At 42.7% G+C, this 22,066-nt stretch overlaps 1 protein-coding gene and 1 pseudogene across 1 annotated transcript; both read right to left on the bottom strand.

The window, feature by feature from the left end:
• Positions 1-2,279: 2,279 nt before the first annotated feature.
• Positions 2,280-5,243, bottom strand: LOC147905715 (uncharacterized). Its single transcript, XM_087374258.1, has 7 exons — positions 4,827-5,243; positions 4,108-4,603; positions 3,954-4,022; positions 3,696-3,807; positions 3,431-3,586; positions 3,077-3,139; positions 2,280-2,955 (listed from the first exon to the last, which is right to left on the bottom strand). The coding sequence occupies exons 1-7, from the start codon at positions 4,993-4,995 to the stop codon at positions 2,755-2,757; spliced, it is 1,266 nt and encodes a 421-aa protein (XP_087230384.1). The 5' UTR covers positions 4,996-5,243; the 3' UTR covers positions 2,280-2,754.
• Positions 5,244-19,718: 14,475 nt separating this feature from the next.
• LOC147905714 (caffeoylshikimate esterase pseudogene) lies at positions 19,719-21,279 on the bottom strand (annotated as a pseudogene).
• Between the last annotated feature and the right edge of the window lie 787 nt (positions 21,280-22,066).

Below are 22,066 nucleotides of genomic sequence, written 5' to 3'. Positions count from 1 at the left end.
AAAATTTGTATGTCCACTAATACGGCAGAAGCAACAAAAGATCCATGTGGCAACCATGCCGGCTACAACATCATCCGTACAGCAATGAAACAGCAAACAGGGTGGGTCTCACAGCCAAACAGTCACATCGGAATTGCAGAACAGCAGAAATCCAGCAGAACAAGGCTTCCCAGCAGCTTGCAGCAGAACTGCAGTAACATCCAGGGTAGAACAGGGACTTTTACAGGCCCAGATCTGACCCCGATCTAGTCGGCTAACCCACAGACCAGGTAGGTTATTTGAACAGGCCAGAGCCATCTCAGACACTTGCAGCAGATCTGCCTCGAGATCCAGGTCAGAACAGGGTTTTTTATACACCCAGACCTTACACTGACCAGGTCGAATCTCCAGTAAAGTCCATCGCAGAACGGGAGCCTTTTACAGGCCCAGATCTGGCCCTGACCCGGTTGGTTGATCCACATACCAGGTCAGTTGGCCTGACCTGTTCGGATGACCCACAGACCAGGTTGGGTCTTTCACAAGCTGCCTGCGTCTGTGAAAAGCTCAGAAAAGGGTCCCCTTTCATGTATGCCGATAGTAACTCTCTCTTAGTTTGTAACTTTCATGCCTGTTATGAGTTTGGTCCCATTTCAGAAAATAACTCCTTCCAAATTCTTACAATGGAGAGTAAGCCCTTGTCATATTACGACTTCTTGAGGTGGTCCAGACAATTTAAAAACATTCTCCATAAAATGAGAAGCATGTCTTGGATTTGTTATTCCAAAACATGTAAAGGTTGAAAGCTTCTTATGTCTCTGCATCCTCAAGATACTCCTCATATCTAGCATGCACCCAATCCATATAGTTCTCTGTGAATGAATGAATGGTTATGGAATGTACCAAATCCGAGAGAAAACATCGACAAAAGTGAGTTTCCCTCACGTGTATTCAATGTCAACATCGCGACTTTGCACAAACTCCAGCATCTTTTCTGTGTAGGAGCTACAATTGATTCTTGCAGGAGTAAAACGGTCTACAATTGAAAATATGTCTTCTAGATAAGTCTTTACCTTAATACAGACCATAAAGATAATGATTAGTTGCATGAATTATATCCGATTTTCTTTTGTCATGGGTCGCATTAATCTGCTTCTTCTCCTTTGTTGCCACACATCTCCTAACTGCTGCTTCTCCTTTGTTGCCACACATCTCCTATAGCAGCTTGACCCTCGCACGCAACTTTTTTATGAACAACCACAAAATCAAGAGGCCCCAAGGATCCCCTAAACTGGCTTAAGTACACCACCTGGCTGGATCATACAGTACTCCAGTCATGGAGACCAGGAAGTAACTATTCGAGCAGCTTCATGGCAGCAAACATCACATCATTTTTGTGCTATTATTGTAATGCTGTATATATAGCCTCCCATAGATGTTGACATCGTCAATTCTCTCTCTCTCTCTCTCTCTCTCTCTCTCTCTCTCTCTATATATATATATATATATATATATTTGGTGAAACAGATCTAGAGAACAGGGGAAATATAGGACAGGAATGAGAAAGGGATAAAGACAGGAAAGAAAGGGGAAAATGAGAGTACCTCTAATTACCTTCCTGACAACTCCATAGAGGGAGGGAGGGAAAGGGGCAAATACAGAGGAAAGCAATATGCCCAAATAGAGCATGCTCAATCACAGAAAAAGATCTATGTATTACCCATTATGTCCTATTAAGTGAAGTGATAAATGAAAATGTTCACTAGTGCTAGGCCCAACCCATTAGCCCACATCACTTCCGAATTAGCCTAAATTTCTCCTATATATTACAATTATGTCATGCAGTGATAAATCAAATATCCACTAGTGCTAGGCCAAAACCATTAGCCTACATCACTTTAGCCTAAAATCTCTCCTTCATTATAGAAGCAAAGAATCCATTCAACTGCATATAGTGCTTGCTATTCCATTCCGACAACACAGGGTGTAAACTAGCCGCTGGACTTGCTGCCTTGACTATTTGAGACTGCATATAGTACTTGCTATTCCATTCCGACAACACAGGGTAAACTAGTCGCTGGACTTGCTGCCATGTCTTCTATTGAGGTCACTGCCTTTCCATCTTCATTGGATAACCAACATATTCTTGAAAACGGAGAATCACAAGAAGCTTGACATTAAAATTACTGAAGAAAAAATTGTCAACCACTTGAAATCCAGGGAGTCTGAGAATCTGTCAACTGACAAGCACATAGTCCAAAAACTCCTACTCAAACTTCAATCCACAAAGTTCTAGATTGGACTTACAAGAAAAATAGGCTTCACAATAAATCATAACCATAAAGAATAAATGTAATCTGACCCTACAGAGATAGCACAGCTGCCTTGCAAGTCAGAATTCACCTGACAAAAGCAGATGACAGACTATTTGTGCAATAGACAGGAATAAGACTCTGTATCGCTACTGCACAAGTACAAAGCACCTCCATAACAAAAGTCAGAAATGTTTCCTCTCAACGTCTGTAATGCTTGCAATCAGCAATTGAAAACCAGCCAAGTATGCTGATGCCAATGACCAGAAGTAGGGTCAACTGTAAACTCATCTCCTTTTACAATACTAAACACTATCCTAAGCCTGATCTGTAGAAAGGGACACTGCATCACTGGATAGAACCAACCCAGAAAGTTGATCCTCAGCTAAGTTTGGTAACCTAGGCTGTCTACAAAAACGAGTTTGATACTGCACTTTTCATATCCTCAACTCCATCTGTGATCTATTTATTTTGCACCCAGCGTGGGGAACTGACCAGGGTCCTCAATGCGAGGTGCCAAGGCTTGCCGAGCAGTATTATAACTGCCTCCAAAACCGCCTCTGTATCCTCCACGGTCACTACGTCCACGACCACGCCCACGCCCACGCACAGGACTGTAATACTCCTCTCTTTCTGTAGGCCTCAAAAATTCATTGATGCTCAAGCTCTTCAAACAACAATGTAACTTTTGTGAGGAGTCTCATAAAGAAAGTCAGTATTTCTGTACAAAAAGGGACATCCAAGGAACAGGTCATTCCAGTAGGAAGAAATACTGGAAATATGTGTACCTTTTTTGTTTTATCCTCCTTATCAGAAATCTCCTTCTTCTTGCCTTTGTCTTTTTCATAGCCCTGTCATATAGCCAGACTTTCAGTTACTGATACACCCATCCATGTCGTCCAAAACACCAAAGCTGCACTGCTAGCCATACAATGGAAAACACAAGCTAGCTACAATATGATAAAAATTTTGTTATATAAATGTTGTTAAAATAAACTTATACTTTTTCAGAACATGTATCCATCTAACATACTTCAGGGTACCAAACACAGAAAATCATTGGCACAAGGACACGTTCCTTGTCATAGCACCAAAACAAGATCCCATAATGTAAAAACTTCAACAAGGGTAGATCAACTTACTAGTTTTAGCAAATTTTCCTCCTCCTGTTTCTTATTCACGAGTTGCATTCTTTCAAAATCCTTGTCAACTATCACTTTCCTTTCGTCTGACCGCAAAGAGTCTAAATGTTTCCTCTTCTCGTTCAAAAGTTTGTAGTAGTCATCTAAGAGCATCTCCTGCAAGTTGCCGTGCTTATAACAGGCAGTAGTGAGAATTATAAAATCATCCACAGAAAGCCTCACAATCAGAAAGAATTGCCAGTCCTAGAGTTAATGAGAATTATACATTGTCTTCTTCCTCTTCTTTCTTCTCTTCGACTGTCCCAGGCTCAACTTTCGTCTCCTCTGTAGCCTGCTTCTCTACTACTTCAGTCACACGCTTCTCATCTTCAGTAGTCCTGGCATCCAGAGGTCCCCTATGCACGTAAGTACTCTAATCTTAACGCAACTAGAGATTGCCAGAAGAAAGAACAAACGAGACATTGATAACTTCTAAGAAGCTCCACATATGCGCTTAACTGCCACAATGGAAGAAAACACTCACTGGGATACACCCTGTTCGATCTCGGTAACCAACTCTCCACCTCCAAAACCATCCCTCTTAAAGCCATTTCTGAAAAGTACGAAGCCACCATCAATTGTACGATAACAAATTTGATCAAAATGTAAGCCTGACACCTATGGGTCACAGCAATTACCCTCGTCCTGTGCCACTTTCATAGTCCTGATTTCGATGTTGCTCTTCACCATTGAAACCATCTCCATACCCACGACGACCACCCTCGGAACCTTCACCATAGCCACGACCTCGGCCTCGGCCTCGACCACCCTCGGCACCATCACCATAACCACGACCCCGGCCTCGTCCTCTCCCGCGGCCTCTCGCACCTTCAAAATTCTGTCCACCTTCTCCATCCTGCCCAAAAGATGGACCGTTTCCAGAGCCCCCATAAAAGGACGCTCCACCTCTGCCGTGATAACCCCCACGACCACCTTGGAAATCATTTCCATCACGATTGTAGCTGTTACTACGGTAATTGTAGCTGCTGCGATCCCCTTGGAAACCTCCATCACGAACTGGACGATTGAATCCACCTTCACGCTCTCTGTCTCTGCTACCATAGCTACCCCGTCCTCCCCCACGCCCCCCCCTACCACTGCCGCTATCAAGCTGAGAAAATTTAGGCTCTTTCACTGCGGGACAACATTAAACGACGCATAGAAAATCGGTTTACCCAAAAAATCTGAAAGTTAAAGCATAAAAAAGGTTACTTGCTATATTCCTTTGTCGGCAATTCAAGATTCTACCAAAACCACAAGAAACCAGTGTTGTTATATGCATTTCTAAGCACCTTATAGAAACCCATCATAACGCTCCACGAAACCCCCGACACATAAGAATCTCATGACTCCGTACCAGCTTGGGCGGGGGGCAGCGGCTTGGAGGGAAGCTTAGCGGGAGCAAGCTGCTGCTGTTTCTTTGCTGCTGCTGCTGGGGGTTTGTCGGGGGCAGCAGCGCGGTCGATGACGGCAAAGGCATCGCTCTCCTCGTCGCCTAGCAATGCGAAGGGGTTCAAGGTCGCCATGGCCAGAGAGGAGGAGGCGAAGGCAGCAACTGGCGGTAGAAGCAGGGGCCTGGGGCCTAAGTCATGATGATGGAGGAAGGGAGGGGAGCCATGCGAGAAGCTGGGAGGCTATGGATGGGGAAGTTACTCTGAGGGTATAGGGAGCTGAGGCTATGGCACAACACAACACAAGGCAAAATGAGCTTTGCCTTAAAAGTCTTCCTGTCTTTCTGTGAGAGAAGACACGGCAATCGTGTATTATTACTTTGCAAAAAGGCCCAAATAATACAAAATGAGGATTTCTATTATCAATCTGGCCCTTGAACCATGCAGCATAGGCCCAAGGCCGGTGCCCCTCGATAGGCCCAAACAGGTCGGTGAATGGGTGTGTGAGTGTGTGTGTGTGTGTGTGTGTGTTTATGAGGGCCGTATTCATATAGAAATCCTTATTTTCTATTTTACACACACACACGTGTGTGTATGTGCAATGTCGGTCTCACCCACACCAAGAAGAGATATTCATGCAATATAGTGACGTTCACCAAGGGAGACAAGCTTAAACCGTAAACGCACCCTGCTATCGATGTGCCTTCAAGCCCTAACTTCCTTGGTATGAGAACAAAAGAGAAAGCAAGAACTACTTCAATGAGGCATGCACGTTATTATACCTCAGCTTGAATGGGATTGAGAGTTGAATCATGTCATCTTGATATTATCATTACAGTGCCTTGTTTCGAGATAATATATTCTAAAGACTCATTATGTGATGATTCAATGATTGTGGATGCTACTCAGTGCTAGACTCAATACTTTGAGAGGGATACCCCTTCAAGATATGCAAGGGTCCTTGGGGTTTCTAAACACATTAAGAGATATACTCCTTTGAGATCTTGTGCAAGGGTTCTTGGGATACTCCTTTAAGATCTTATGCAAGGGTTCTTGTGATACTCCTTCGAGATCTTACGTTTTCTTAGATAGGATATTAAATGTTGTAAGGTTGAGAGAAGGGGATATTCAGGGAAGAAGCATTTATTTACATATGACGTCCTGTTGTCTTGGAAGATGACCCTAACCAACCAATTATGCAAGAGGAACTCCTTGGCTAAAAAGAAAGGAGGAACCAGGAATAGATGAAGCACCAAAGATGTATAAAAGATTCCTTCACTATGTCTATTGGGATGCTTTTAGAAGGTCAAGGGGTTAAGGTAGCCACTCATTTGACATCTAGCCACATTTGACGTTGAGAAAGAAGACAATCAAAGAGAAATCATAATAAAAGGGATGAGTGAGATGGACGTCTTGATCGATAGACAGATGGGTCTATCTATGTAGATCATCTATCTATCTAGAATTTAATGATATCTATGTTTATTTATATAGAACGGGACGAAATTCTACAATTTCTTGTTTAATACACTATCTCACGAAAATTGTTCCATAGGATCGATCAATTCCGACTACTACTCTTGCTTTTGATTTGGTCGGATGTAGTGAAAGAAGTAGTAGGTTTTCATTGTTGGAGGAGGAGTTGACAGAGCCTCTTTGGATGACTACACTTCAAAATTAGCAATATTGAGCAAGAAGACAATCAAAGAGATGTAGGGAAGGAAATAATAGGTTTTCAGTGCTGGAGGAGGGGTCAACTTAGCTACTTTGGATGATGAGACTTCAAAATTATCAATATGGCAGCTCCAAGTGACAAAGGTTGAAGAACATTTTGTAAAATTTGCATGCATGTGATGGACTTAAGCGATTACCTATTATAAGATTTGTATGTAAAAAGAATTTTGATGTGGTGCTTCTACAAGAGATTAACTAGGGTCATGAGACTTTGTAATGTTTCTTAGAAGATTTTGTGTATAACCATCCATTTTTTCATGCCCCTTTACATGGGACCAGAGGTACAATGGAGGAATCTAAGGATTATAAAGGCCTTTTTTTTTGCCGGTGAGAACCAAGATCGGCTACACAGTATATATGATCATATTGGGCACATAATTGCTTCAGTATATGCTCTAAATGCTTGCTAGGATAGGGTACATTCATGGAAAATGTTTCAATACAATATGGATGATGTGTATCAGCTATTGGGTGGTGATGGGAACCTTGAGGATGATAGATCTCAAAAGAGGGGAGACAAACTAGCTACTTAAATCACCAATTGGGATGAATTGAAAGATTCTTTCAATTTAGTGGGCTGTGGTGGTTTGTATGAGGAAGGTGAACTTGATTGATGCCTTTATTTGCCCCAAATCAATAGCCACTTGTATTTGTTCATCTAACATGCATGACTAATTCTATGTCTCTCATGGTGGGTGGTGGTTGAATGAGGCCTATTGAAGTAGGTGAAGTTTTTGACTCCTCACTATTGGATCACTACACAACTCAATGGGAATTTTCTTTATCTAATAGGTCTCATAGAATTCAAAAAAGTATTAATTATTGATAAAGGGGGGGGCCGGGGGTGTCCTAGGGGTTAAAGAGGAGAGTGATTAATAAGATGTCCCTCAATTTATGAGGGGGAGGGGGCCCTCCCCTCATATATATGAGGGTGAGAATTTTAAATCCTTCCCCTCTTATTTGTGAGGATAAGGATTTAAAATCCTTTCATTGTATATTGTTTGTGACATCATCATGTAATCTAATAGAAAGACCCTATTAGTGGATCTTTGCCATTGTGACTGAGCCTCTTCTTTGTCAATTGGACTATTGGTAGAATCAAGGTTGCATTAAGGGGATGCCTTTGCAAGATGGCTCTAATCTATGCACTCAATTTTTTGTTGATTATAATTCTAGCCTCTTGGTTGGAATTGAGTTGAACATAAAGAGCTTTATGGTATGCGTTTTTTCTGGTCTTAGATTCCAAGATTAATCATGATAAAACCAATGCTATTTGGCTAGGATGGGATGCCTTACTTGATTGGTCTATTCATTTCTCTTTTAGATAGATTAGGGAAAATGAAGTTGTCAGATACTTGGGTTGTCCCATTGGATTTGCAGTTAGCCTGAAACATAAGTTTGGATGGTGTTTGAGTAAAATTCTCAACATATTTGCTGCTTGGGAAAAAGCTGAACTGTCATTTGCAGGAAGACTTGTTCTAAAGCAAGTTCTGATGTCCCTCTCTATTTATGTGATTTCTGCTCTTCCATTTTCTGATAATGCACTAATGAAGATGGACATATCTATTAGGAATTTTATTTGGGGGGATCAATGGCATGACATTGATTGGAATTACATGGTGGCCAGTAAGAAAGAGGGTGGAATTGGTCTCAAAGGGTTACGAACATGATTGCCAAATGGTTCCTCAAGCTTCACTCTATAGCGAGCCTTGGCCTATAATTGTTAGATATTTGATTGAGTTGAATGGACCCATGGGAGTCAAGGCTGTAGGAGAGGAGAGCATCCACAAAGGGATAAGGAGACACTGGAAGTGGTAGAGCAAAAGCTACTCCAGCTAGTGTAACCAACCAATAACTTATCCTGCACTACTACCATGCTATCCCTACACCACTGCCGTGCTATCCTAAAATTTGTTGCACAGTGCTATACTATATCCCGAGAACCACCGCACTGGTTTCCCATAATGAATCCACACATCCTACAAATCCATCATCTTGTAATAATAGAAGCAAACCACCATGATAGTGGCTGTTAATATCCTAGTGTAACCAACCACTGCGCTGGTGATAACTTATCCTACATTACTACCGTGCTATCCCTACACTACTTCCTTACTGTCCTAAAGTTTGTTGCACAGTGCTAGTGCCCTTTAGACTAGATATCGTTAACCATCAGATTTCAACCACCGGGCTACTTAAAACTTTAAGTACTAACATGGAAGTAGGTCAATACAAAATCAGGTATTACGAGCACCATGAGAAAGTCCACAAGTCTAAGAAATGTCCGCAAGGTTTTTATTGCTTTAAAATACGATGACATTTTGCTTTTTCAAGGAAATTTCAAACTCCCAACTATCTTATCAGGCTCTCTATGGCAAGCATCTCCCAGCTCTTTAGCCAGTCTGATGCACAATGGCAAACCTCTTCACACACTTGGATGACACATTGCTTTCTTAACTCTGTTGACTTATACGCCCATAGTAACTCCTCCTTTCATTGGGGGTTCTCTTCATCCTGGCCTTTGCACTCTATACATCTTTGCACTTCTATCATGTCTTGCCAAAAGAAAACTACATCATGCGCTTGACAAGTACCTTAAAGGAGCACGAAAAACAATAGCCAAGGAAATTGATATTCACCAGTATCATGCTAGCTTGGTAATTGAACTCTTTGAGTTCATTGAGCCCGACCTTCTCATTCTTCAGTCTCATGTTAGTTGTCTAATCAAAATCTTTCATCTCACATTAGTTGTCTAATCGAAATATTTTGTCTCACATTACTTCACTAATTAAAATCTTTCAGTCTTACATTTGTGATCTAATCAAAATCTTTCGTCTCACATTACTTATCAAATCAAAATCTTTCATCTCATTATTATCACCGCGTTGGCATGGATCTATCTACTCACATAGCTAAGAAAACATTGCCCAAGTAAATGCTAGAGAAGATTAACAATTCAATAGATTACACACAGATTACATAGATTACAATCTCAAAGACTCATTTACTTCAGATTATATCTCAAGGACTCCTTGTTGAGCTCCGTGATTGCAGGCTTGGCCCTCCTTGCTCCTTTCCAGAATGGTGGGGCTGGTTCCTTCCTACAAGGGCCCGCAGCCCCTCCCTTCATGCCGCTTCCTCTTTCCTTGATTTGAGCTTCCTGGTTATAGGCTCAGCCCTTCTTTCTCCTTTCTTGAAGGGGGCTAGTTCCTCCCTTCAGGCTCCTTTTCCTCGTAGTCAGGCTTGGTGTTGGCCTTCTTCAATTCTTCCTGCAGGGGCCCGCGGCCCCTCCCTTCATGCCGCTTCCTCTTTCCTTGATTTGAGCTTCCTGGTTATAGGCTCGGCCCTTCTTTCTCCTTTCTTGAAGGGGGCTAGTTCCTCCCTTCAAGCTCCTTTTCCTCGCAGTCAGGCTCAGTGTTGGCCTTCTTCAATTTGAGCTCCTTGTCTTTAAGATCTTTTGCCCAAATGGCAAATTGAGCTACAGCATCTACTTTCTCATCGTAGATAGCTGTAGTAGGCAGGCACATTTGATTTGTCCATGTCATGGGCAATGGCAAATGGCATTCTCTACATAGCGACTTTGTATGCACAAACACTCCAAAGCAAAAGACGTGCACAAGGTGGTAGCGCATGCAAGCCATCAGATACAACAGTCATCTATGATAGGGGTATGGCAGACCATGCATTTTGAACCATGTTGCATAGTAGGATAGGCATCCAATTTAACTATTGCGGCTGTCAATACCACAGTCTTGCTCTGTACATGACAAAGTTGCTTCTTGCTTCCTTCCTCCCTCATCCTAAGGTTGTGGATGTTCTCCTTCATCTGCTCCACCTTTTGCTCACTATGTGCAACAACTTCATCTGAATACCTCAGCATCTATTGAAGCTGCGTAAATTGCTGAAAAACATATTCATGGGCCGTTTCCAAGACTTCCAATCTATTTTGGAAATCTCTTAGGATGATGGATTGCTTTTCATAACTGTAGAAAGCCACGGCAAGCTCGTGCACACATCTATCGTGATCTTCTTGCATGGTCTTGTAGCTTACTCTTTGGACTTCCAACAGTGTTTCAAAAAACAACACTCACTGTGGCTGCCGCAAATTGCTCCACCGTGGCTGCTATAACTTGCTCCATCATGGTTGCTCTCTGCATCCTTCATGGCCTAGGGAGCTGCCTTGTTGTCTTCTCCATCCCAGCTACTCTTTGCCCCATCCTTCCTAGACTTGAAGCTCTCTCGCAGTTCCTGCATCACCTTTTTGGTTTTTGCATTCTCCCTTTTCAGCTCCTTCATCATTTGGTCTTTTTTAATGTTCAATGCGTTCTTCATGTTGCAGAGCTATTTGTAAAGACCCTCCTTTTTGGCTCTCTGATCTTCAAGATCCTTTCACATCTTTTCTAGCTCCTTGTTTGCCATGTCCCTGTCATTTCTCACTTCTTCGATCCTATCTCGGAGCTCCTTCATGCGCTTCTCTGCTTCTTCTCTTCTATGCCTTTCCATGGCAATCATTTTTGTAGTGGCCTCAGATTGCTCTTCTACCTGCAAGGCCCTTGCTTATGCCTCCTTTACCTTGGCTTCTACACCTTCCCTGAGACTTTTCTCAAGTTGTGCTGCCTTTGTTGCATCAGTGGCTTTCTCTTGTAGAAAAGTCACCTTCTGAGACATCTGCTTATCGTATTACTCAAAGTCCCTTTGAGGGTAGATGCCATGAGGTGCATTGCAACTCCAGCAGATTGAGATGACAATTGGGATTTGCCATCCATGCAATTCTTCAGGTTGGTTAACACACTCTTGGAGATCACCCTTGAGAAAGATACATCACGTCCTTTCAGTTGCTCTACTATTGCTTGAACCTGCGAGAACTTGCAGGTTCCTCTCGTATCAGAAAAGAAGTGAATGGTCTTCTTGAGCACATCTCGGAGGTCTGTTGGCAAGCTTGAAATCTTGACTCCACCATCTTTACTAATCTGAGTGTTGGGGTATACATCGAGAATATCCTGTCTCTTCCACTGCTTCTCGAAAAAGTGTGCTTGTAAACTGCCTCCAGAAATTCCTAGAGCATTTTCAATCATGCTTTCATTGATGGTAATCTTCTGACCTTGACAGACTAGTTGCCCCTCCTTCACATTCACCTCCTGTACCAATCTGGTGAAGTTTTGGAGAGCATCCAAATTGGGCTTTTGAAGATTAGGGGAGGAGGGGATCTCGCACTATGCTGTCGAGGGGGAGGAAAGATTGTGTAAGGAGCTCTTGGATTGTGCAGGGTCCATTACAAGAGGGGATAGAGGTTGTAGGAAGAGTGCAAGGGAGATAGAAATGGTCTAGAGGGATAGAAGAGGAAATAATGAAGGAAATGGAATAGTGGAGGCTTGAGTTTGCAGTCCGATTGCAAGGGAGAAAGAAATGGTCGAGAGGGATAGAATATGAAGCATTGAAGGAAATGCAATAGTGGAGGCTTGAGATTGCAAGGGAGGACAAAACAGTCAAGAGGGATAGAAGAAAAAATGGTTAAGGGAATGGAATAGTGATTTGTAGCCTGACTACATTGTCAACGTGAGAGCCACCGCAGTGGTTGTAGCCTGACTACACTATCAAGGGGAGAGCCACCGCAGTGGTTGGCCTGAATTTTGATTAATTCAAGGCGGCTGTACTGACTGGCATGGTAATGAATGATTAGAGGTGGTGGCATCTAATATTTTCCCAACCATGTCTATGGTGGCGGCTAAAACCCATCGGGCTAGCACTTAGTTATCAGCCACCGCAGTGGCCCACAATTACTTAGCTTCCAATTACCACCACCGAGCTTGCATGCATGATTACTACAAGTGTAGTCAATTACTAGTCACCGGGCTTGCATGCTCAGGAGAGTACTAGAGTGCATGGTAATGAGGGACTAGAGGTTAGGATTCATGATTTACTTTTGTGGGAATTACTGCCCAATGATGGTGGCTGTCATCAGCCACGCCTGTCATGGCTACGATTCCACCGTGCTGGCAGTTAAAATTACTAGCCACTACTCACCCACCAGCAAGCTTAAGCATGCATGACCACTACGAGTGCATTAAAAATTACCAATCATCAGGCTTGCATGCTCACTAGAGTACTAGAGTGCGCGAGTGATTACAACCATGTCGTTCATGGCTACGATTCCACTGGGCTGGCAGTTAAAATTACCAACCACGGCTCAGCCACCACCGAGCTTAAGCATGCATGAGATCTCACTATGAGTGCAGTAAAAATTGCCAGTCATCAGGCTCGCATGCTCAGTAAAGAACTAGAGTGCATGGTAATGAGTGATTAGAGCTTCATGACAATGTCGACTTCCCCATGGACTACTAGGAAGGGTAGTGTCACCTGTAAAGAGCACCTGTTATGCCTTGCTATTTGTGAAGCTACAGATGTGTGTAAGTGTGCATGTCATGTGTGTGTTTGAGTGTGTGTGTGTGAGAGAGAGAGAGAGAAAGAGAGAGAGAGAGAGAGAGAGAAAGAGAGAGAGTGGGAATTACTGCTCGGAGGTGGTGGCTCTCGTCAGCCACATCTGTCATGACTAAGATTCCACTGGGCTGGCAGTTAATTACTAGCCACCGGAGTGGCACCACATGACGTCTTCTTCATGATTACTAGCCCATCTAGGGTGGCACCTAAGATTCTACCATGGTGGCTTGTAATTAATATGGATAGAACCTTGGGCTCCAGCCACGATGGTGGCTCGAACTTTATAATATATATAAGATCTGTGGCATTTAGCATTTTACTACATTGCTCTCATTCGCTCCTGCTCTGCTACTTTGCTCCACACCCCTCCTCTAGCTCTTTTCTACCTCTGCTCTACTTTGCTCCATGCTCCCTCCTCCAACTCTCATCACTCATTTGCTCCCCTGCTCATCTGTTGCTCACCCACTCATCTTCAGCATGCCTACTACCACCCCCCCTCGATGGTCTGTGATCCCAATGTTATATGCCTTCTCATATAAGGTGACTGTGTTGCACTCACCTAGAGTAGAAATGCTAGCACTAGTGGAGACCCTTCATTCCCACAGTCGATTCCCCACACATCTACATGTCACCACCTTAAATGACATGCTCACAGAGGACCTCTTTATGGCTGTGCTATATGGGTTCCCCCTAGATGTTGATGAGGGCCTTAGTACTTTCAGAGTAGAGTACTCTCAACTTGTTGGGGGGCGGGGGGGGGCATAATCTGAGTCCTGGAAATGTGCATGCTCTTTGGCCTCTCCATCTTATCCTCCTTTGGCTCCCTAAAATTTTTTAATGCAACAAGCTAGACTGGCAGAAAACTGAGTTGTACAAATTCCTTCTTGCTCAGATGAGGCTCTTAGCAATGGCTGGATGTAATCTTTTGGCCTCTAAGGCTCTTAATAATGTAATGTTTTGGTCTCTAAGGCTCTCAGCAATTGTTGAGTTTTTATTACATTTATGTAATCTCTTTTTGTTCAATTTGAGGCTCTCAGTCTGCACTGTCGTTAGCTTTTATATTTGAATGGCTATGGCCGCTATTTGTAATCTTTTGGCCTCTCAAGCTCTCACTAATTGCCAAATTTTTATAATGTAAGATCCTCTATTCAATTTTTGCTTGGTATAAGTTGATAATTTTTTAATAACCTGTTATTAGACGTACATGTACATTGTAATCTCTTTTGCTCAATTTTCACTCGATCAATTGTACTTTTGCCCTCATTTATATTTATTTCAACAAGGACTAAAAATTTCCTTGGTTTATGACCAAAATAGTGCTAAAATAACTCCAACGACCCACTGTTGTGGTTGCATGGAGATACATCTAGAAAAATACAATTAAGCTTTCAAAAAATGCAATTGACGATATGGCCCTGGAGGGGTCCCCTCTAGGGGCAAGGGCCATATTGATGTGCATTATACAATATCCAGGATGCCACTGGACAGAAATGGCATGTTGATATTGCCCTTGCCCCTAAAGGGGACCCCTAAAGTGCCATATCGTCAATTGCATTTTGCTTAGTTGCACAATGGAATACATTTTCCTTGGTACACCAATATATAACTCCAAGAACTAGCGCGGTGGCTTTCATAAATCTTTTTCTATTTGCTAGTGCACTGGTCATCATAGACATCCTCCTGTAATATATAAAATAGGTAATAGAGCTATAACTCCAAGAACCAGTGCAGTGGTCTCTCCAAGACAACCTTGAATCCTGGGCGATGACGGGTTGTCATGCACTGAGGCGATGCTCAGAATAATAGATTGCGTCTCATTATTATGCCAAAAACCAGTGCGGTGGTCTCTCCTGGGCTATAGGCAAAGATGCGGCAAAAGGCTGCACGATGATAGGTGGTCAGGCCAGAGACTACGCTATGGTGGTGTTCAGAATGATAGATTGTATCTAATTATTACGCCAAGAACCAGTGCGGTGGTCTCTCCAAGACAAGCTTCAATTTTAATGATCTACATGAGGCGGTGTAGGCCAGAGATTGCGTTGCACGAAGCAGTGTAGAGATGCCATGTATGCGGTGTTCAAAACAAATAGATTGTATCTCATTATTATGCCAGTGTGCCTTCATGACATCCAGCTTGTCATTTTCTATCTTTTGCAAACCTGATGTCTGCTAGTAGCTTATCCTCTATGCACTTTGCACATTGTAGAGTGCCCATGGGCATAGGATGACAGTCTTGTCATCTTGTTTTTCAGCCTATGGCTAATTGTATTGTACATGTACTATACTCTTTTAAAAGGCACACTGCCTTTAAGTGGGAGGTTGTTGGGGTAAAGGGCAATGTGCCCACCCACTTGTACAGGGCCTTCATATACTCATATATATATAATAGAGGAATAAGGATATTAAAAGCCACCAGCGCAGTGGTTCACTTCTATTATTACAAGATGAATGGATTTGTAGGATGTGTTGATTTGTTATAGGAAATCAGTGCGGTGGTGGTTGGGATATACTAGAAACAAGCATGGGATAAAATCTGATGGTTAACGAAAAAATAAACCATCTAAAGGACACTGCCTTAGTATAGCATTGCACAATAAATTTTAGGATAGCATGGCAGTAGTGTAGGGATAGCACAGTAGGAGTGCAGGATAAGTGATCGCCAGCATGGTGGTTGGTTTGCACTAGGATATTAACAGCCACCAGCGTGGTGGTTTGCTTCTATTATTACAAGATGAATGAATTTCTAGGATGTGTGGATTTGTTATGGGAAACCAGTGCGGTGGTTGTTGGGATATACTAAAAACAAGCATGGGATTTATCATTTGGGATTTTAAAAAAATAATAATAAAACCAACACGGTGGTTGTTTGGGATATACTAAAAAGAAGCATAGTCTCAAATACAAATTCCATTTTGTAAGACAAGTAGACATTGTTTCCTTGCAATGAGACTACATACATTTTCTTAGTACTATCGTAGTTGTCCTCATCCACCGCTCCAAGATACCCAAGATGTGCTCATGCATGTCTAAATCCACTTGGAAGACACTCCTGCCCTTCTTTCATTGTGGCATAAGTCGCATCTGGAACTTAATAGCTCTTACTAGATGAGAGTACACACATGTTTGTGGACTCTTATGTAGAAGTTCATAATTGCGGCCTCTCTTGGATGCTTTTTTGTACCAAAAAGCTCCAACTACTATATCTCACTTCTCATAGGTTGTTCCCCAATTATCCTTGTGTGACAACTGCAAAGTTATCCCCCTCTTCCAGACAATCAGTGAGGTCATCAAACTCTCCCAAAACTATGATGAGTTGTTTGTCTCTCCATTGTTTGTCACTCCATCTGAATGTAGGGGAAAAACTTGAACTCGCTCCCATGTCTTCACAATCGCAATGTTCTCACAATCGTCATGATACCCTATGATGCACGTACTGCAAAAACAAGAAAGTTTTCTTATTTTAATCAATCGGTTGTTTGAAAATCCCCATATGTTGTGCAGACCACAAACTCCTTTAATTTTCTCGCAATTGTGCCAGCTGCTCCTTTGCACTTCATCCACTTTCACTTCATGGAACACTGTGCGTACTACAGTATTCTTAAGGCTTTGTTTACTATATGTTGAATGCGCACTTGTGGAGAGGTTGGTTGTAATCCATGTTACAGCATCATGGGCATCATTGAGTTTTTCTTGAGGGCATGCTAATTAGTTTTAAATAGAGCTTGCTTAATAACACCACCACATCCATCATGTTCACCCTTGCCATGGCTAGACCCAAAGACATTCCACATCATGTCTAGATTGGACAAGGATTTGAACCTTAAGACAAAGTAGAATCCATGGGCTGATTTAAATTGAGAGACAACACCATCTGACCACACCCAATGTTGTTTATATTTTTTACATGGGAATTTTTCTTTTTCAACCATTCCCAATGCAATAGAAAAGCATGCTGCACAAATAAGGTGTCATGTTCCCTATCATCTAAAATGTAGAAATGGTACGTGCGTTGCACTGACCTGGACTCCTATGAGTCAGCAAGAAGATTGGCATCATGCGTGGAAGAATCAAGCAAATGATTGTACGTGATATGCACAAGAATTATTATCTGCTTGTTGTACCAGTGAGCACTTTGTATCTCATCTTGTTCTTGAAAAGAATAATTTTTTGCAAAATCTATGACAGATATAATAGTGTCACGGGGAAAATTGGCAAGGCACGTCTTGAACTACTTATCCTACCAACTGGCTGTGAAATTGTGAAGCGCATATTTTGGGATAGATTGAACCACGTGACCTACAAGCTTCCTTGGCTAGGTGCTCTTATATGACAGTAGCCATCTCTTTTTATCAGATCCTTCAACATTGAGATTTTCAAATATCCTCCATTTTAGAGCAACATGGTTGTCTTCCCTCATTTCATTTGGACATACATTGAATGTCATGTTCTTTAGCTTCAAACTGCAATGCTTGCATGTGCCACGAATGCATTCAATCCTATGCCACTCATGGTCTCCCTTTGGACAAACTGTGGGGGTTAAAGGTCACTGTGCCTTCACCCCAGTTATGTACAATACTCAAACACATATATAAATGAATGAAAAAGAAGATTAGGGTGGTTCTGCACCCATCAAAAACTTGTGTGGCTCTCTATCTCTCTCTCTCTCCTTCTTCCGTTCTTGCTTCCGTTGAGAGCACTCTCAACTGGTATCAGAGCCCGAGTGATCTAGCTGAGCGTGCGTGAATGCTTGAAGCTCAGCAGCTCTGTGGGAGGAAGGAGAAGCTCTGTGGGAAGCTTTGTGGGCGACTTTACTTGCATCCGAGTGTGCAGAGACCTTGGAGAAACCTTTGGAAAAGTCACTTTGGCTTTGCGAAGTGGTTTTGAGAGACTGTTAAGTGGTTTCAAAGAAAAAGTCGTTTTTTGAGCTTTTCCCTGTTCCGTTCGATGACAGAGACTCCATATTGACTTGTAGAGGCAACTATTGCTTGCTTTTGGTGTCCACTTCACTTCAGGAGCTTGGAAACACCTCCATGCACCAAATGTGCAAGAAATGGTAGTACTCCCACAGGTATACAATCAAGGGTAGATGATGGATCATCTATTGGTGGAAATGATGAGCCAAATGTGGCTGATATGCTATTCAACCATGCTGGTTCAAGACAATCACATAATTGGTAATTGAGCTTAAGCAGCCATGGTTGCATGACGTTCCAACCACCGAGCTAGTTTAGTAAAATAATAATATATTGCAAAATATATTGTTGTTAATTTCTACTCAACCATGCCGGGCGAGCTGCATGTTGCCATTGACGCCATGGCCACGATCAGTTCAGAATAGACCCAGAGAACCTAGTTGGTGAGGCAAGCAAAGAATAGAAGACAACTTACCCGAAAGAAGACAATGGCAAACCAAAGTCTACGCAAGGTCACGTCGAGGTGCGTACGGGTTGCAGGGCATTTGCAGGGCGGGGGCAAGTTACATGTATCACTTTAGCACAACATTGGGAGGCCCATTAACCCATGCATAATGTTCTCATTTAGGTGTGTCCTTGGGTTGAGAAGAAGCTCACATAGTGTACTTTTGAATGATCACTTGGTTGCATGTATGTATAGAATAAAATTTTGATGTTTTGAATAAATTGCTATATAATATAGTCTTCAGGATGCATTCTTCACATGCAACATAGCACTTGTAATGCTTTAACGGTCTCATTTCAAATCCTTATTCCATAATTTTTTGCTCTCATGTTCAAGTTTGGAATGTGTACTACAACTTGAAGACAAAGTTTATCGAATTCCGTTCAATAATGCATAAGTTATGGGTCATGCAAGATACCTATACATAGAAAAGTCCTTGAACCTCACCAAAAATGGCTATACCCAAGCAAACAATGACCCTGGTGTCATTGACTAGCAACCTTACTGATTTCTTCATGAAATTTTAGTGGTTGACCACAAAATAAGTAGGTAGTGATAAGCAAAGTTCAACAAGATTAGGTTGGTCAATGTCAATTTCTCATCTCATTTTGGAACCATTTGCTCATCGTCATCATTTGAATTTTAAAATGCAGTTTGTTGATCACAAAGTTAAGAGCTCCATTACAGTTTAGCCTTGAGGCTAATCCTAGGTATTAGTAACATGAAAGCCAAGTGTGAGCCAATAAGTGATTCCAACTATTACTCCTCAAATGCGTTCCATGTCCAAGGTAAGTCTCCTACATAAGCAAGTTGATGTGAAAGAACATAGCAAGCAAGTTGATGTCAAAGCATATAGCAATGGCACGAATCCCAACATTGTAGGCACACTCCAATGTTGCACATATACACACGCATAAGGACAGACCGCACGCATATGTAGATAGAGACATACACACTCAAACATGCCCAAAGAGTCCACCCACATGTGCATTTGTGTAGACACTCCATGGCATGCGGATGCACACATAGGCAAACAAATACATGTGTAGACATATAAGCATACATGTTCCATACATGTGTAAAACATATAAGCATACATGTGTACACCTACACGAGCATTTATACACATGAGTATGTGTACACATGGGGATCATATGCTAATGCTAAGGCTTAATTGAGATCCAATTCGAAATATTCCTTTAAAAAACCACCTAAATATATTGAGATTTATAAATAAAATCTCATATTTTATTCCTTGAAATTGAGGGTAACATTGAGACTCATATACTACACTTTTGTTCTTAAAAGTAGTCTCTTGCTGAATGGTCTTGTTACATCTCTTGGTTTTCCTTGTTGCCACTTGTTATTTCTTAGCTCTAAGATCAATCCACTCTCTGAGATCAGCGAGGACTTGGCTGATGTTCTCATCAGTCTCACCCTGAATAAGCGAGTGATACATGCCGTCATAGAGCTTGATGGTCTTATCTGTGCTCTGAGCTTTGTCGTAAACAAGCTGGCTGCCCTCTACAGCAGCCAGATCATCTGAAGTTCCATGCAGGAGAAGCAACGGGATCTCTACCTCCTGGCATCTCTTCTGAATTGTATCACACATTCGGCTTAGCTGCCTCATCGTTCCCACCCTTGGTCGCCCTCTGTACCGCCGTGGATTGCTGCCTATCACCTTGGCTTTCGCTGGATCCTTCACAGCTCGCTTCACCATGTTGCTGTCCGGCATCACTGCCCATGACTCCGCCAGTCCCCCCAGCAATCCATACGCCGTCAAATGCAGCCTCGATGGCTTCATCGGCCCCGGAATCTCAAAGAGTGGCGCAGAAAACATCGCTCCGTCCCAGCCTTTCGGGTCCTGCAGTACCATCAGTAGCGTTGCTCCCCCTCCCATCGACTCGCCGAACAAGTATTTGGAGAGGCCTTCATACTCCGGACGATCGCGTACAGACTTGTAGAAGAAGAGCACTGCTGCAGCTAGCTTCTCGGCGTCTTCTACATAGCCGTGGATGCCATCCGACCGGCCGTGGCCTAGCAAATCGCATGCGAAGGCACCGTATCCCCATTGCGCAAACGCTATAGGGATCGTCTGAAACATCCAGTTGGAGTCGCTGCCGTATCCGTGCGTGCAGCAAACGATCCCATTGAGTTGATCTCCGTTTGCTGGCAGCCAGGATTGAGTGAAGAGTGTCCCATGCGGCGTCCTGCAGTACTCTTTCTTGTTCACAACGCCTTGTGAGGCGTAGTATTCATCTTTCGGCATGGCGCCCCAGAAGTTGGGGGGTACGCCGGGCTGCCCATCAGGTGCATCTTTAGCGGCGGCCATCGTCTCTCCGGCCTTTTTCCCTCTCTCTCTCTCTCTCCTTCCCGCCTGCCAAGATTCAAGCAGATGCTATGTGCATGAAAGGGAGCTATAGGCTTCTATAAACATAACCTCCCTTATATTGAACGATGGAAGATTCATCCTCCGAATCGCTATGCGCAGAGCCAGCTCTTGTCATCTAAAAACTCTCTCTCTCTCTGTCTCTCTGTCTCTCTCTCTCTCTCTCTGTACTGTGTGTGTCTCTCTCTCCCTGTAAAAGGCAAGATGCCTCTCCCTGCCTCCCTGTTGCTCTTTGCAAATGGAGCACTCGTCGTGTGAAATTGAATCCTTCTTGCACACTTTCCCTCCCGCAAAGTCTCTCCTTCCCCATCTCAGTGGGTCTTCCTCTCTAATAGAGGATGGTAGAGACAATCTCTCGGCGCCAGATGCGATGTGCAAAGCGAGCTACCCCCATGAAAAGTTCATCTCAACGACCGCCAGCTCTTACAAGGCAATGATCCAATGGTTGACGAGTTGATGCGAAAACGGCTTAAGGAACCAAGTCATGAACATATCAAAGTTCTAGGTGTGGATGAGCACTACCATTACTTAAGATTATGGGTAATTCTTTTGAGTAGTGTGCTTTTTCCTTTGAGTAAGTGGAGGTGGGTTACCACTATGTGAGGTGAGGATGAGGCTTATGCTTACTTCATGTGCACGAGTGTTCACAAAGAAGCTTTACTTAAGTTTTACCTATAACTTTTCAAGTTTAAGGCCAAAATATAAACAAGAGTGCACAATTGCATGGGGGCACCGCCTCCTAGTATAGTGGTAACACAAAGTACTTTTTGATGCAAACGAGAAAGCCAATGCTTTTTAAAAAGGAGTTGGGCTATTAAAAGGCAATTTCTGAAGGATGATCACCACAAATGGCAATTTGAAACATACAACTCAATTAACTTTTTTTGAAAGAAATTACAAATGAAAATTAAAAAAGAAGCAATTCCAATCCTCCACCATAAGGAGGCAATGCTAATAAAATATTAAAAAAATAATAAACTTTTAAAATTACAAAGCTAAACCTCTTAGGTAGATAAGTTTCATCCTACATAGTTTGTCTGTTTTTGGTGAACTCTGATGTCCACCTCTCTGTCTCCAAATTATATATGGGTGTGGTTGTTAGAAGATTAATCCCAATCGGCATTGATATGCAACATCATGCCTGTAGACATCCATGCACATCATAACACCTCATGGGTATTGCTTCTGCACAAGAGGCTATGTTTAGTGTACACAATGCAGCGCGGG

The sequence above is a fragment of the Dipteris shenzhenensis genome, chromosome 1 (genome assembly GCF_047967505.1).
Source record: "Dipteris shenzhenensis isolate YYH24624 ecotype China chromosome 1, Dip_SZ_1.0, whole genome shotgun sequence".
NCBI classification, from domain to species: domain Eukaryota; kingdom Viridiplantae; phylum Streptophyta; class Polypodiopsida; order Gleicheniales; family Dipteridaceae; genus Dipteris; species Dipteris shenzhenensis.
The sequence above is the reverse complement of the archived record's forward strand: the minus strand, read 5'-3'. Positions and strand labels throughout refer to the sequence as shown.